Source organism: Vollenhovia emeryi, unplaced genomic scaffold (assembly GCF_000949405.1).
Source record: "Vollenhovia emeryi isolate VEMERY1.0 unplaced genomic scaffold, V.emery_V1.0 DF939168.1, whole genome shotgun sequence".
NCBI classification, from domain to species: domain Eukaryota; kingdom Metazoa; phylum Arthropoda; class Insecta; order Hymenoptera; family Formicidae; genus Vollenhovia; species Vollenhovia emeryi.
Window position 1 is genome coordinate 619,664 of NW_011967198.1, and position 16,605 is coordinate 636,268.

Genomic DNA, 16,605 nt, shown 5'->3' on the forward strand with positions numbered 1-16,605 from the left:
AAATATCTTTGAAACGTTTCATCAAAATCACATGTCATTGAAAGCTTTCCAAAAGATATCTTGAAAATTAATTTTGAAATGTAACATTGAAATCATTCAGAAGTATTTCTGAAACGTTTTATCGAAATCATTTATAATCCTTCTCACTGAAATATTTCAGAAATATTACAAAACATTTCAGAGAAATATTTCGTACGTAATCTCTAAAACATATGTTATTGAAAGCTATCCAACATATAACTTGGAAATTAATAGTGAAATGTGAGATAGAAATCATTCAGACATATTTCTGAAATGTTTCATCGAAATCATTTATGATCCTTCTCACTGAAATATTTCAGAAATATTACGAAATATTTCTCTGAAATGATTCTATTTTTCTATTTCTATAAATGTTTCTATTTCTCAGAAATATTACGAAACATTTCAGAGAAATATTTCGTACGTAATCTCTAAAACATGTATTATTGAAAGCTATCCAACATATAACTTGGAAATTAATATTGAAATGTAATATAAAAATCATTCAGAAATATTTCTGAAGCATTTAAGAAATATTTCCGAAGCATTTAAGAGATATTTCTGAAGCATTTAAGAAATATTTCCGAAGCATTTAAGAGATATTTCTGAAGCACTTCAGAAATATTTCAGAAACATTTATGATATCTCATCTACGCGGACATTTCATGTATCTGAAACATGTCAGAAATATTTTTTTGAAAGGTTTCATATTTCATTGACAGCTTTTTGAGAGCTTTCTGAAATATTTCGGTGCTGTGTGGGTCTCCAGCGCTCGTGGAAACTTAACGGATCTAACGATCAGTGCGGTGGATTCGATCTACACGAAGAAAAGTTTCTCTAAAAATTTACCCTGTAAATCGTGTGATCGTGGGACAACATGGCATTTTGAAGAATTTCAAAAAACTCTCGTAAAATTCCTTGAAATGCCGTGTGGTCCCACGTTTATATAACTGTTAGGATAAATTCTACGAGAAAATTCTCTCCGTGTATACATACATGTATATATGCGAGCAAAGAAAGGTGTTCGCGTGCGAACGATCTCATTGAAACACAGATTCGTGAGAGAGTAAAAACCTACGAGTAACATATTCGTAATACTGTAGTGTTCGTCTTGCTAGCTTATACATATATTTAACGTTCTCCCGCAAGGCTCTCGGGCCTGCCTCTCGTTGTTTACATTATTGTTACTGTAAAACAGACGCCAACTTTCTGCCGACGTCGCGCGCAAGAGGGAAAGTCGCTCCCGCGTCGCGTACAATCGCGCTCGAAAATTCAGCAAGTCAAAATATATCGCTTCTACGTTTAATCAAAGTAATGCTTTAACAATCTTCGTATTCCGAATACATTTCATCGGCCCCGTCGAGGGATCCTCGAGATCCTTCTCGACGAGACGTTAACGTGACAGCACTCGCTGATCTCGACTACGACTATCTAAGCTATAAGTATCAAGTTCGTTGAATGCCGCGACATCGCGCCAATTATTACACCCGTAATGCACCCCCTCGTTCTCCATGTACATCCACTTAAGTAATGCCATTTAAGTAGCCGATCCGACAGGCGCGCACGTAACAGGAAAGAAAAGCGATTTCGCTCGGTGGCTCGGTACAGTCGCCCTAATCGCTCTTTGTACTGCTTCCGTCGAGGATCTAATATAATTTATATATAAATACGTGGTATCGAAACGGTACGTAGAAAATATATTGCGGTACAAAAGGGAGAGATGCGGGGACAGTAGATCTCTTCTCTACGCGCGAGCACGTATGCGAGGGTACACCATGCGTCGTGCTGGGGTGAGAGACACCACAGGTTTCATTCCTCGTGCAATCGTAGCCGCGCGGCCTCGCGGGTGGACAGTGTCGGACAACAACGGGTGTCCCCCGCGAGATCGGCGCGAGCTTCACTTGTTCCGCAATCCTGTATCGCGTTATCGCGATCGTTTCGAGCCGTGGTCGCGCGTGGCCGATCGAGAAACCAACGGCTTAGAGCCTAATATATATCAGAGGTCGACGGCCGTGTCGGATCCGTGATGGTACTCCTCGTCTAACAGCGGCTCTTCTTCCACCGTCATGTGAACTGCGAACAGAACTCGTCATCATGCACACCAAACGAATATAAACATACGACACATATATTCTAACGCACTCTACGTGACACCTTCGACCGGCGTTTCCCTTCGTTCTCCTCCGTTTCATTCCCCTCTCTTTTCGCCGGGACATTTTGAGTTCGCGCACGACGTAATCGAGGAGGGTAGAAGCGAAATCGACGCTCTCCACGCTTTTCACAACTCGCGACAAATTCGGGAAATGTCTCCATTCAGATGATCTACTGGACACTCTCTTTTTATACGAATAATTTGTAGTAACGAGAGAAAAACCGAAAAGTGGAGAGAACGAAAATTCATTCTTTCGTCTTCTACGTTTCTCGATTTCAGAGATATTTTCACTCTTTCTATTAGGAAAGAAGATGTATGGACATAGAAGAATCCTACCCAAGTTTCCTATCTAAAATACGTGCCGAGACAAATGTAAAACCGTTTATTTTGCCAAACGGTATCTTTCTTAAAAAATTTACAGCTTCCAGCAATGTTGTATCTAGACTAATTATGTCTCTCTATGTCTCATCTCCTCTACTAATCAATGTTCGCTCTCTTAAAAAAAAATGAAAATGTATTATATCGTTCAGTTACCAGTAATATATAATGCGTTCCGAGTTTTTTATATTTGAATTTTTCCAACAAAGACACATACGGTATAACAAAGTCCAAGCAGCAGGCAAAAAAACATGCAAAATAATTCCGACATCCTGCAAAACTGAAACTCTTCGTGTACTCTTACGTGAGGAAGGTAATTTATATTTATAGTGCTAAAAAATACTTTTAAGTATTATAGTAATAGTAAAACTTTATCGATGCGATCCAAATACTATGAGCTATGCCGTAAGATATTTGTAAAAATAACAATTAGTTATCCATACAATTAGTATCGCTCACTTTACATTGACTAAAACTAAGTCTGCAAAAGATTTTAATCCACATACGTGTCAATTTTTGAGCATATTTTCATCTTTCCTCGTCGAACGAGGATTAATCTACTTGAACGTATCAATCGTTGCAATTTTATTCTACAATACTTTTTTCTCTATAAATAAATTAAGGCTTATCTTGAGATAAAGGGATCAGTTAGCACATGCAGATGACCATCGGGAGAACATGCAGAAAGCTAATCTCACAGTTCGTAATAACATGCATAAAATATACGTAACACGAGCGATATTATATTGGCATACATAACAAGTTTATGAGTACAATATGATGCATTTTCGTCATATATAAAACATATTAATCCTAACACAGATTCCTTCTCCGCTTATATATAATAACAATCAATTACCTTCCCATGTTACATTTTTAAGCGAATTTCGCATAACGACAAACTAAAGCGCAAACATGCATATTATCGTCCGCGTAATATCCTAAATAATTCTTTTATTACAGTTAACTGTCTTTCCATGAAAAGACGATGAAATGCACCATTGGAACACAATACAAACTTTCTTGCTGCTGGTACATTTTGTCTGGCATGGTAAATCTTTTTTCTCCTTTTACAACTGACACAAGTTTTATTAGATATTACGAGATAACGAATAGCACGAAAATTGAATTTACTGAGTGACGTGAGAAAATTAATTTTTTAAAAGAAGCTTCTCTGACAAGATCGGTTGAATTAGAATGAAGAGTGGCACTTTATAATAAACGTATTTATCCAGAAGATATAATACAGTTCTGAAGGAAATTTGAAATATGGTACAGTTCAATAAAATTACATTTCATTCAGTGTAACATTTACATGTACAGCACTGTCTTCCAAGAAACATAATTAAACAGATTAATCATTTTACTTGTTCTATTTACAGCAATAACGTAATCAATTCCCATTCAATTCTGGAATTGTTGTTAATGTACGACAGAAATGAGAAAGGAATCCCAATATATCACATTTTAAAGAAAAGCTATCGCAGTTAATCTGGTCAATATGAAAACATTCCTCTCGTTTTATATTCCCCTAGAGCAACATTTCTTCAGAAATATGTAATACAATAGAAAAGTTATTAACATTAACATTTTCTATGATACATCAAGGTTTTGCATTTTACATCTAATTCAGTTATTATAAAAATTATTAATTACTCGTTACTTTTAGCAAGAAGGAATATTAAACTAAAATAACATGTTTAATATAATATACAAGTAAGATTTAAGCATGTATCTGCCATTTGCTTGTAATGTTTCATGTAAAACGTAGAAGCATATTTAAAATACGTTTCTCACAGAATATATGTGACACTTATGTAAAGATGTTCTCTTAATAAGTTTTCGTCTTAATTGTATCTATTGTCGTATCTATTGACGTAGACGTAAACAAACGTATCTAGTGCAAAGCCGGAATTGTTTCTCGTCCCCTATTCTAACATTCCTCATATATCATGGCCTCGTTAAAAACGATTTTCATTATCAAATACACGACATACGCATAAAAGCAGAAATAGAAAACGTTCACGACGCATTCCGTATAATCGAAAATTATACATTTCGAAGTAAAGTTTACGCAGTTTGTTATACTCGAGAAACATCACTCTTAAAACAAAATTTCTTTTGTACATGCTCTCCATATTTCAACCATTATAAATAATACCAAATTAAGTAATTGAAATTTTTAGGAAAAGAAAACATTAAAAAGATCCAGATCTTCGTTCAAAAATATTACCACCTTATTAAATTACAAAAAATAATCATAAATATTTCAAGAAAGGCAAATCATCAATTTAGTATTTAGAACAAACAATTCTAAATATTAGTTTTTGGTAAACTTACTTTTAACGAACGATGAAGAGATTTTTGATCTTGCACGTTTGATGTATAATTTCTGTTACATTATAACAAACATCCCGCAATGAACGAGATGTACCGAATCAGACATACCAAAAACAGAGATCGACATTAAAAAATTTTATGCAGGTGATATCAAATTGATAACATCCTCATACAAACTTTTATACTCGTGTGTGTGTGTCTATGTATCATGTCTCTCTTCTCGAACGTTCTGGATTATAAGTTATCACTTTTTTTTTTCTTATAAGTATGGAGCAAGTACCGTTTCTATTACACGATCCGGTGGCACTTTCTTGTTTTGATGCACGGTACGTTTGACTAAAAATTCGTAATAACCGCTAATCAATTCAACTAAGACCTTAATCACAAGTTTTTATTCAACTTTCTAAGTTCTTAGCCTGAAACGACAGTTCATAAATTATAAACGTGATAACAAATGAGCTGTACTATTCGAATGTCTATGTACACAAAACTCGACAAGCAGTTTTTACTTTGTTACATTCTTTATACACGAATCATACAGAGCATTCATTATCACCAGTCGATCCTAATGATGTTTCTTATGCAATCTGTTACGTTGTGACCTATTAGTACCATTTTTCTCGGCGGCGTTGATCTGGATAGTGCCTGCGTGGTGGTTGCATGGTATCCTGAATAGTTTGATCTTCATATGATCGCATATCTCAAGACACACTTGAGCACAATACCGGAAGAGATCCAGAGTGACCCAGATCTAAACATACGTGTTTCGTTACCACTTATCGAGATCGTGGGAGGATTATGGCATAAATAGAAATCAAACGTTTACGCGACTTACAAAACACAGCCAAAGAACATAATATTCTTTGATGAAAAAGTTGAAATATTGATTGAGGAACAGCATAGCTGGACCGATTAGCGAACTGTCCAAGTATTGCATCTCATTTTTAGTCATGTGAGCGACCTGGAAAGCGTCATTATAAAACATTGTCATTATCACGAATAAAAAGATATCGCGGATGTACAATTGATGCACGTACCACTAGTCTATTTGTAACTTTGGCCGCCACCATTCCAAACGAAAGTATGTACAGGGCTGGATGGTTTTCGTAGACATGTTCAGCGCTTTTTCTATATATTATAAAAGCCGGTACTACCACAAAACTGAACGGTATAATCGGCGATAAAACGGACGTTCCCTGAAATAAAATTAGTCTTATGCAGAGACTCTGAAGCAGTTACTTACAATTAAATCTACGTGCGGAGATGTGTACTTGTAAGAGAAGAATACTTGTAAGAGAAGACTAAATGCAAAGACTTAACCCAACAAAACGTTATCTGTAGTATATTTGATAAAACGTACGTTAAAACCTTTTATATATTAATTAAATATGTGATAGTTGTCAATCGATGTAATTGACGCGTTTTACAATTGATGCAGTTATTTATAATATAAAAAATAAATATCACCATTATATGTGCATTCAACGAGAAAAACGTTGCGAATGTGAGAAAAGAAAGATAAAAGTTTCAAGCAAAATCTAATGTATGTAGAAAAAAAGGGTTAAAGTCTGCTTTATTCAAGAGTTTTAATGCAGTAGATAAATTATTCCAAGTGCACTAAAAGCGTGACTAGGTAAAGTTATTAAGGAATGTAATTTTAATTATCATAATATAAAATATTAACGTCGTCGGACGCATGCAGTATACTAGATTCTATATAATGTACACACAGGTAAAATAATACGCAAAACATCATGGGATCAGTACGAAGGAATCGTCATTCTAACATGCAAGCGGTACATAGTACTTTTATTAAACTATTAATTTACGCTTCTACTTTTCTACGACTTCATAATCGTGCGTGCAAAAATACGGCTCCGTGTGAGTATCGGAAACAAAATTGGAGAGAACTATTCTATAACTGCAAAATATAAAGGAGGCGAGAGGTGAAGGGATGTACGTGGATTCCTCTGTGGGGAAGTATGTGGCATGTAACAAATATTAACGTAAGTGAAAAGACAGTAAAAGTGATGAATAATTTTATATGACGCCATTAGATTTAGGCCCAACGTTGCGTTTAAAGGAACGAAAGATCTACCGTTACTTAATTATTGCCACTAATTATCATTAGACCGCACAATCTTTTACGCATCAGCGACGAAATTAAAACGCATTATTAATTCGCAGCAATAACGACAATGTCTCAAGCGAACCCTCTTTACGCCTGAACGCGACGTTCAAAAAGCATGGGCCTAAATCACGAAACTAAACAAAAAAGTAATCAAACAAATATTGTGCACTACACAATTGGTCCCACTACGTTTTTTTTTTCTTCAGCTGACTTACTGCGACGGTGGAGCCATTTTTTCCGACACCACCGGCGAGAATGACGGATATGCTGCTTTGTGCAAGTAAAATAGCGATGCCCACAGCAGCCCATAACGGAAACACCTTCACCTCTGTGCCAGTGTATGGCAACTGTATAAGAGCGACACGAAAGATCTTTTGATTAGTCATCAGAGGCTATCCTCGTGTCAAGGGCTTCCTAACACTCCGTATCCCTGACATTTCAATCATATAATGTCAAGTCACAAGTCAGGAAGTACACGTACTGTTTTTACTTTTGAAACAATTTCATATTACATTTTAACGCCGAGATAAACACAAGTCATAACGTTACCACAAAAAGACAGACATATATAACGTTACGTATTACATGGTAAAATGCTCTTGCATTATCTGGATCTATACATGTAAGGTTGAACAATTTTTATCATTGCTATAAATTTCGACTGTTCGCAATCACATTGTAATTGTGACACAAGATTTTCGCGTTTTATTTTACATCCAAAAAGTCTACACGGAAATTTTAAGGCTCCTTCCTTTCTGTTATCTTGCTATGCGAGTTAGTCGTTTATAATCTTCGCAATTGAAAAAAAAATAGACATTTTCGGAGGAAGAAAAAGAGAATAAAATTGTAAAGGTGCGGAGTAAAAAGTTTGCTGCTGTAATACCACGAACATGTAATTAGATAAGTGCAAAAAAAAACAACGTGTGACACGAAATCCGAGTTTGAGCTAAAAAAAGACTTGAGGAAAGTAAAGCTATCACTGTGCGCAGCATTCGGTCATACACAAATGTGTTGGTCTCTTTTTGTTCCACATATAAAAGTAACACACACCATTTTCCTTGCAGGCATACTCCACCAAAAAAAAAACAACTGCATACAGCAAGTTTCAAGTACGAACAATATCCTTCTCAGGTAAACAGGTATCTTGCGTCTGCTTATTGAAATTGAGACGTAAAAACTGCACAGTAAATGAAACTTTTCGCATAATTCAATACGGCATACAATCTCGCATATAAATAAAAATTAACGCGTCTTCCTTTTCAAATTAGAATCGATCATTCTTTATCCAGGGTAGGCAAACAATTATTTAATTCTTGTAGCAATAGAAGCATAAATTTCTCTAGCAAAGAGATTATCTGGACAGCTTGTTACATCAAGCGCGATTCTACATATTAGAAAAAAAAAGCGCTTATGTAATTGTGCGAGATACCGGAGATATGTCACTCTGGTGGTTTAATATGCAGACGGCCATACATAGAGGTTTAGTAATCCAACCGAGCACCCGACGTACCCTCCCCAGTAGAAAGAGATCGATAGAGAAGAGAGCAAGCAAGGAAAAAAAATACTGAAGAAATGTACCAAACAGACAACATTTCTACCGTACAGAATGGCAAAATATACGAGAATACGTCGCTCTAGGAGAACGTCTATTCTTTGAGAGACTTACTGCAATTGTGGAACCATTTTTTCCAATCCCACCGGATTCAAAGACTTTACAGAATTGAAGGAACATGTGAACGTAGCCTGCATAAAAGGCCATTGCTATGTAGTTATTCATCGTGCCTACACCGAACACGGGCATCTAAACAAAGCGACAAGATCTTCGTTCGTTATGAGAATTGCTCGTTGTTCCTGTGTGCGTGTACATGAATGTACAATCTGCTGTAATTATATCTCTCGATACCGCTGTGTCGCAATACCGCTCTGGATGGGCTCAGTTCTATCTGTGGTCGTATTTACTTCATGTACAAAACGGAACATACTTCCTTTCTCATTGTAACAAAACTGCAAGACTGTAAGGCGCGAGGGAGCAGCTGATTTGAGTACGATGAGCCGAATATTAAAGACTACCTCGCCCTTTGCGATTCACCGTGTCAGAATTTCCAACGTCAAGCCGGTTTTTTTTCTATTTGTTATACCTAATGCGCAAGTTTCGCAGGTACAGTGTCTTATCTATAGATAAGTAGGCTTGCTTTATTGTTTTTTTAGAAGCATAATGTATGTGTGTGCGTGTGCGTGTGAAAAAGAATGTAAGATACATTTTTGCTACAAATTATTGAGAGGAAAAATTAAGATTTCCCAATATTGATCTACGTTAGATATTTCTATGTACAGAGTTGTGAAAAATGAATTAATAGTAGCGGAAATATATTTTACTTCCATAAACAAATTACTCATCATGCGCAAATATAACGTTCGTTACATAATCTTGCATTAGCTGTACAATCTTGGCTCATTAAACAGCGCCACTGTATCATAGAAATTTATACACGTGACTTGGATTGTTAAAATTCTTAAACCGTTTGAAAGAAATTCTCCGATTCGAAATTGTTTCAAAAGACCGTATTTATAATCGACGCAGCCGCAAGACTTTTCGTCATGGATGTAACATCAAAAGACACACACATGAAATTATGTCTAGTTTGTACATTGGAAAAGACCATTTGTATCAGAAAAGAAGTTTTTACAATTCGGTGTTTTTACAGTATACTGAAACACTAGTAACTTGCTGGAAATTTGAGAAATGCGAATTTACATATGGAACAAGTACAATTGTAGTCGCACAATGGCACGTACAATTCGTCATGAGAATCGCAGGATGTAGGGTTGTCGAAAACAAGAGTGTAGGGGGTGTGGGGGAGGCGACACGATTTAGTAGGGAATACGGAAGTAAAAATGCGTGTTAAAAGTCAGTAAATATTTTGCAGTAAAGAAGTAATCTCAGCGCCGCTCCTCATGCCATGCTGCTCCCATTTCTGCATGTTCAATAAAAGATTCTAGTTGACAGACTTACAGCCACAGTGGAACCATTCTTGCCCACTCCTCCGGTGAAAATCACCGAAAATATGGAATACAAATTTGCCAGTGCGCACACCACTGTCATTACTCCTAATAAATACTTAAGCATAAAACCATCTAAGAATGGTATCTGCAAAAAATATCTTTAGTAAATGACCGTTGTACGTATGGATATTGTCTTAATTTCAGTATTTGTCATGGGACGCCTAGGCGAACTTTTCTTTTTCCAAGGTGCAGTTATCTCTCGGATAATTTTTGAACAGCGCAATAAGTTGCTACGTTTCAATAATACGTATCTGCATATATTTGTGCGTAAAAATATCGTGAAATAAAAAATAAGAAAAGATCAAGTTTCAGAGCTTAATGAGATAATCAGTCTGCATCACTGAGGACTTTACATATGGGCGAAGTAAAATAATTTTTCCGTACTTTGCATGCTAGGGCAGATAAAAAATGACTTTGAGAGGACATTATCGATATGGAAGATTCATATCTTTTTTATGCGAATTCTATAACGTTGTACGTAAGGATATTGTTTTAATTTCGGTATTTGTCATGGACGCCAGGATGAAGTTTTTCCAAGGTAAAATTAACTTTCAGTTCATTTTTAAACAGCGCAATATGTTGTAACGTTTTGATACTTATTTGCATATGTGTGTAAAAGTATTGTGAAATAAAAATTTATAAAAAAAATCAAGTTTCAGAGCATAATGCGATCAGTCTGCGTCAAAGAAAACTAACATAGGCGAGGTAAAATACGCAAACGTATGTGTGTCAAGCTGTTAAAATTACTTACCGTAAAATAAGAAACTCATAGTAACACAAGCAAAACTTTAATAATTTTGCTTGTACCGGGAGTTGCATTTTTTTAAATACGGACTAGAGAGTATCAAGCTATTTGATCTTATCATTGACAAAAATGTCACTATGTAAGCTATTTGCGTAAAAATTGAATCGCCCTGTGTGGTGTAAGCAGCAATAGCGGGTCTAATTAAACGAATAACACAACATACTTGTGCTAACACTTTAGAATAATTTTGTGATACGCTTTGAAAGGAGCAAAGCAAAATACGGTGTGTTGCACTTGTCAAATTATAGCCGTGCAGAAAGTCACGGAAATAATATAAAACAATAGCGTTCTATCGAGAACCGCTACACAACATATCTTTTGCCATGTACAACACGGAGTGCATAGTTAAAAATAATACAACCTCCAGCATCCAGATTTGCGGGCCGAAAATTGCGGAAATCAGATGAATAGCTATGATCGTAAACTGTGCTTCCGTTACATCCACTTTGCCAAATTTCAAGGAACCTATTAAAAAGGTGTCTCAGATAAATGAAATTAAACGGAACTACGTGCGCTACGGTATCTTCATTTCCCCGAGAAAGATCCAAGTACCTGAAACGTAGGTCTGCCAATGGGCGCAGTAGAAAAGCGTCATTGCGCAGAAGCACTGGAAAAACATCCACGTGGGGTAGTATCCTAATTGTACGGCTATACACGCTGACAGAGCTACGAAAACTGAAAACAGGAGCAGACGTCACTGCGTAAACGATTTGCCAAGGGTACGGCGTGAGCGACGCGTAAACCGCGGCCGGTTATCTTACCTGTCGATATCGAGTCGCATCCATGATCAAACAACTCGCCCAACGGCGTGGACGTGCCAGTCCTCCTGGCTTGCTTACCGTCGATAGCGTCTAAACTCTGATACACAAACAGACCAAGTGCACATACAAAACATGCCCATCTAGGTGGCTGAAAAGAAAAGAGAAACAGTACTACGTCAGCGGATTCGGTGGCTGGAACATTTTCAGTTTATCATACAGGATTGTGTGCATCGTACGATTGATCTAAAGCCAAAGACCGATCGGCGACGGACTCGAGTGCATCGACGGCGTCGGTTTCGCGACACCAACGGTGCGGTTACATAAAAGCAAAGTGCTTTTCCGCACCGGCAATTGATTGATCAGCGTACACATGTTCGTCCGACTTGCGCGCGCCGGTGACACCATCGCTCCCAATCGGACAATTGACTCCTCGACGACACACACAACAATGCCGTTTATTTGCGCAAAACTGGTCAACAAACTAATCGAACTGGTTTCAACCGCCGGCAACGGAATTGCCCCGCTCCGGTCGGAAGACTTGAGCCGCGCGAGGGTAGCAGGGGGGCGGCTGGAAAATTATTTCAAAAGCCTCACGGCAGACGCGTAGACAATCGTCAGGGGTCTTTTTGCGAGCTTCGCCTCAGATTTGCATAACAAAACGTTACGCGGCGCGAAGCTATTGCGAGATACCGTAAACATCAGCGGAGCAACTCCGCGTCACGCCACAGTAATTAGGAGGGAGGCGGCTCGTTCGTCTCCGCGATAAGAAGAGCGTGCGTCACGGAGATGCACGGGCGGACTTTTCCGTCGGTCGTCGGCGAGGAGGGGGGGGGGAGGCGACGTGTGGCGCGGGGACAGGTTAGGCGGGTCAGAAGGGGCTTCCGGCGCACCGTGGCCTACCTCGACCCTCGCGTCCGGGCTGTAGTAGACGAGGATCAGGGTGGTGACGATGTTGACGATCAGGCCGAGGACGGTGATGAGGTTGGGCGCGAGCCAGAGCGGCACCTTGCTGACCAGCCAGTCCCACCATGGCTGCAGGAGGCCGTCGAGGAGGCTGTTGCTCGTGCAGCTGTACTTGTGCTCGCTGAGCCGCTTCAGCTGCCCGGGCGACAGCAGCCTCTCCTTGTAGAACTGCATCGCTTCTGCGAGCCGGGCCGGGAGGGGGGGAGGGTGGGCGCGCGTCGCTACGACGCCGTGTCAGTGTCACCGAGCCGTGGGCGCCGGGGGCGGCGGCGGGGCGGCGCGGAGGCGACGGACGGGGAGAGCGAGGGACACGCGGGACCCGGATGCGCTCGTTTCCGCGACGCGGAAGGAGACGCGACAATGACAACGACGACGACGACGGCGCGGCGCACTATCACCGTGATCACCCGCGGCGGGACGGTCAAACATAACAAGCGACCGTCGCGTTACGCGTGCGACATTTCTGCGTGCTCTCCTCGCGGTCCCGCTGTCGCGCAGTGTCGCCACGGCCGGAAACTGACCGCGGTCTCGGTCGCCGCTCCGCGCGCCGGCGCGCGCGCGCGCGCGACAGAGAGGGAGCCAGGGAGGGGGGGCAGACCGGAACCGCGCGAACTTTCGGACGGCCCCTGCAGCGGCTGCAGCTTCCTCGCGCGAGCGACGGGACGCTCGAGAGGCGCGATTTCGGTCGAGCCCCGGTGCGATTTCGGCCGCGATCCAATTAATCGCGACCCTTACCGGCGACGCGCTCGTCATCTTTGTTCGCGCGAGCGGACGCGTTTAGTCGCGCGTCGTTTGGACACGTGGAGGCGTCGGACGGCGAATTACGTAAGCGGCCTTTGAAGCTTCCCGCCGGGAGGCAAATGCATTAAAAGAAGACATTAAAAAAAAAAGAGGGTAACTGGGGACAGGCTCCTGCTCCGATCGATCGCGATCTCGCTCGCTCGGGGACGGTCGTCCGCCGGAAGCGAGTCGCTCCCGATTCACCGTCGACGTCGCGCCCGCCCGCGGTTTCGCTCGGCCGCTCTGCGCGCGTGTCGCGATGGCGACTCTGCTCGGTTTCGCGAGGCTCCTCAATTGCGCGGCGGGCAGCTGCCTGAGAAGAGCGACGCCGGCCGCAATTTGCAAGCAGTATTATCCCGGTATGTAGTCGCGGCCGCGCGGAAACTGCGCGGCGGAGACCTAACCTCTTTCTCCGGGCGCGAAGGTGGAGCCGGTGGAGGACGTCCCTAAAGAGGGAGGACCGGGAGAGAAACTGCAGCTCGTGTATCAGTTTATCAAAGGACCCGGGAAAATTGTGTAGACAAGAACACATGGACGAGAAGACGTCCCCGTAGAGGGGGGAAATGAAACAAAACGCGAACCTAACCTCCCTTCCGCCGCGCAACGTTTTCACGAATTACTTTTGAAGATTGACGTCTCGTAATGTCGACGCCTCGTCGCGTTAAAGCGTCGGGCCTGTTTAACGTACTTTCCTGGTGACATAGCTGGTGGAACCTTACACGCGAAATCGTCCGGCGACGAGGCTCCACGCGGTGTGAGAAAGCGACGTCGAAAGTCGCAGCATGCTGCGCTGAAATTTGATGATAAATTTATCAACGCGAGGGAGACACAAGTTTTCGTTACATTGTTACATGTTAAGCTTATTGATGTAATTTTATCAGCCGATTAATAGCGAATTCGGCAGCTTGCACGGGTGCGCACTGCGTGCACGGTTGCCCGGGCGAAAAGTTTAAGTGAGAGATGACGTTTATATTTATTTATGAAGAGTCTTATTGATCATCAGTTCAACTTGATCTCTCTCGTCCAACACATGTCTCTTATATTTGTCACTCGTCAGTTCAATCTGATGTCTTGTCTAACACACAACTCTCGATACTTTTACTTGTGTCTTACAATCAATAATGCAACTTCAATCGACTCTGCTCTCTTCAACCAAAGAGCACTTTACTGGTCAAGGTTCGGTTGCACCAACGTCACATAATTTGAACTGTAGCTTAATTCACTCTTCGTCTATTTCTGCGTCCCTTAGAAAGAGACTAAGAGTGAATTAAGCTAAAGTTAAGCGACATTGGTGCAAACAGGCCCAAGTACTTCAAAAAGTATTTAAGGCGACCCTTAAATATAAGAATTGACTGTAAACAAGCCTCAGTGCGCGCTAGTGCAAGCTGCCGAATTTGCTACGAGACTACGCGGCGCAGGGAAGATAATGAGAAATGACCTGTTTCAGCATTGAGACTGTGGGAGACGTCAGTAGCAGGGTATCGGACGGCCAAGCCACCATGGATGAGGCCAATCCAGGATTACCAGACGGAGGTGCAGGAGTGGGACGAGGAGAGGGAGAAGATATGCACTGGTTGTTAACGTGACTTACTTTACAGCCCGCGTACGAACGCGGCTCAATCGTCCTTGACGAATCTAAGCTAATCAGCGCATCTCGTTCGCAGACGTTACGAATGAGATCAACAATCAGATCGCGACCGACAGTACGGGCCGCTTGTTCGCGATCGTGCAAGTATGCGGGAAGCAGTTCAAGGTGACGGTGCACGACATCATAATCATCGAGGGGTTCTGGCCGCCGAACATAGGCGATCAGCTGAAGCTGGAGAAGGTGCTGCTGGTCGGCAGTAAAGACTTCACTCTCATAGGCAGGCCGATACTGAACAGAGAGCTGGTCTCGGTCGACGCGACGGTCATAGAGAAGACTCTGTCCCAGACGAAAACTCGCTTTAGGTTTCGGCCGAGAAAACAGTATCGCCGTATTAACTGTAAGACACCAAGAATTCGAAATACGTAGACATGAATTAATCAATTAATCAAAGCTGGTCAAGTGGCTGATTCCAAAGTTGAACTAAAGAAGCAAATCAACCCATTGCGATAAGAAAAAGATACAAAAATCCCACAGAAAAGAAATGAGTATTCCTGTGCCGTGTAAAGTCTTGATCATAAATCGCCTGATAAAATTATATTAATTGGTTTATCATGAAGTTTCGATACAACGAAACATTGTAGCTTACGCCATATAAAGTCTTGCACGATTTCGCACACTTTGCTCGAAAATTTCTCTATGCAGGGTGTCTAAAAAAAACAATTCAATATTTATATGGTAGATAGGACACACCATACCGAGTAAAAAATACCCTAAATGAACATAGGTCGAAAACTCAACCGTTTCTGAGGTATAAACATTACAGGCTGCAACATGTCGCATGCGATGTTCTCCCTCGATCCCCTGATTTTAATCCATTGGCCGTTTTTTATGGGGATATTTGAAAAGCATAGCGTATTCTTTGCCGATAAATGACTCAGAAGAATTAGTGCTTGTCAAATAATTCGACAGAGACCTGGAGTTTTCGAGAGAGTTCGCGACTACTGTAAGAAGAAGCTGCCAAGCGTGTATGAAAATGGAAGGAGGACATGTGGAACATCTGTAAATATCGAGATATTAATTTAGACAGATTGTCTTCTTCTCACGTAGCATGCGACATAGAAGCCAGTAAGTCAATGATACGATGTTAACATACAAAAAAGTTTATATCTCAGAAACGGTTGAGTTTTCGACCTGTGTTTATTTAGGTCTTGTTTTTGAACGCCCTGTATAGATCGCCTGGTAAAATCATATTAATAGACTCATCATCGAATTTCTCCTTTCGCCGCCCCGCTTCACTCAATGCGCTCTCGACTTCTTTCAGTCTACAGAATACAACACACGATGCTGCGGATCAACTCCATAAATATAAACGGGAACATCGACGAGAAGAAAGAAGTGGAGGGATTAGATAGAGTGTATTAATACTTAATAACACGTGTATATTATGTATGTATCAATAAAGGCAGTGGTGCCTAAATATATCGCGTATTATCTCCGGATAGCTACCGGTATCAAGAATAGAAGGCAAAAATGATTTATTTCAGGTCGAGCCGACAGATTGTATCGTGGATACGGATTTGATAAGAAACGCTGCGAATTTTCAGAAGCGCGCAAATTGAATTC

General features: G+C 40.9%; 2 protein-coding genes across 10 annotated transcripts; one reads left to right on the forward strand and one right to left on the reverse strand.

Annotated features, from left to right (window-relative positions):
* Positions 1–714: 714 nt before the first annotated feature.
* On the reverse strand, positions 715–12,810 carry LOC105564112 (cholinephosphotransferase 1). 9 transcript variants are annotated; one of them, XM_012016254.1, is made up of 11 exons: positions 12,552–12,810; positions 11,652–11,799; positions 11,443–11,565; positions 11,252–11,355; positions 10,036–10,170; positions 8,689–8,823; positions 7,238–7,369; positions 5,929–6,087; positions 5,727–5,852; positions 5,504–5,642; positions 715–2,094 (listed from the first exon to the last, which is right to left on the reverse strand). In XM_012016254.1, exons 1-11 carry the CDS (start codon positions 12,786–12,788, stop codon positions 2,018–2,020), a joined length of 1,515 nt encoding a protein of 504 aa, XP_011871644.1. In that variant the 5' UTR covers positions 12,789–12,810; the 3' UTR covers positions 715–2,017. The 9 variants fall into 9 exon arrangements, with proteins under 9 accessions (XP_011871644.1, XP_011871637.1, XP_011871645.1 ...); XM_012016247.1 differs by lacking the exon at positions 10,036–10,170; XM_012016255.1 differs by lacking the exon at positions 7,238–7,369.
* A 669-nt stretch (positions 12,811–13,479) lies between these two features.
* Positions 13,480–16,459, forward strand: LOC105564114 (39S ribosomal protein L21, mitochondrial). The gene is made up of 4 exons (XM_012016256.1): positions 13,480–13,753; positions 14,842–14,967; positions 15,059–15,379; positions 16,304–16,459. The coding sequence occupies exons 1-4, from the start codon at positions 13,654–13,656 to the stop codon at positions 16,402–16,404; spliced, it is 648 nt and encodes a 215-aa protein (XP_011871646.1). The 5' UTR covers positions 13,480–13,653; the 3' UTR covers positions 16,405–16,459.
* Positions 16,460–16,605: the final 146 nt, after the last annotated feature.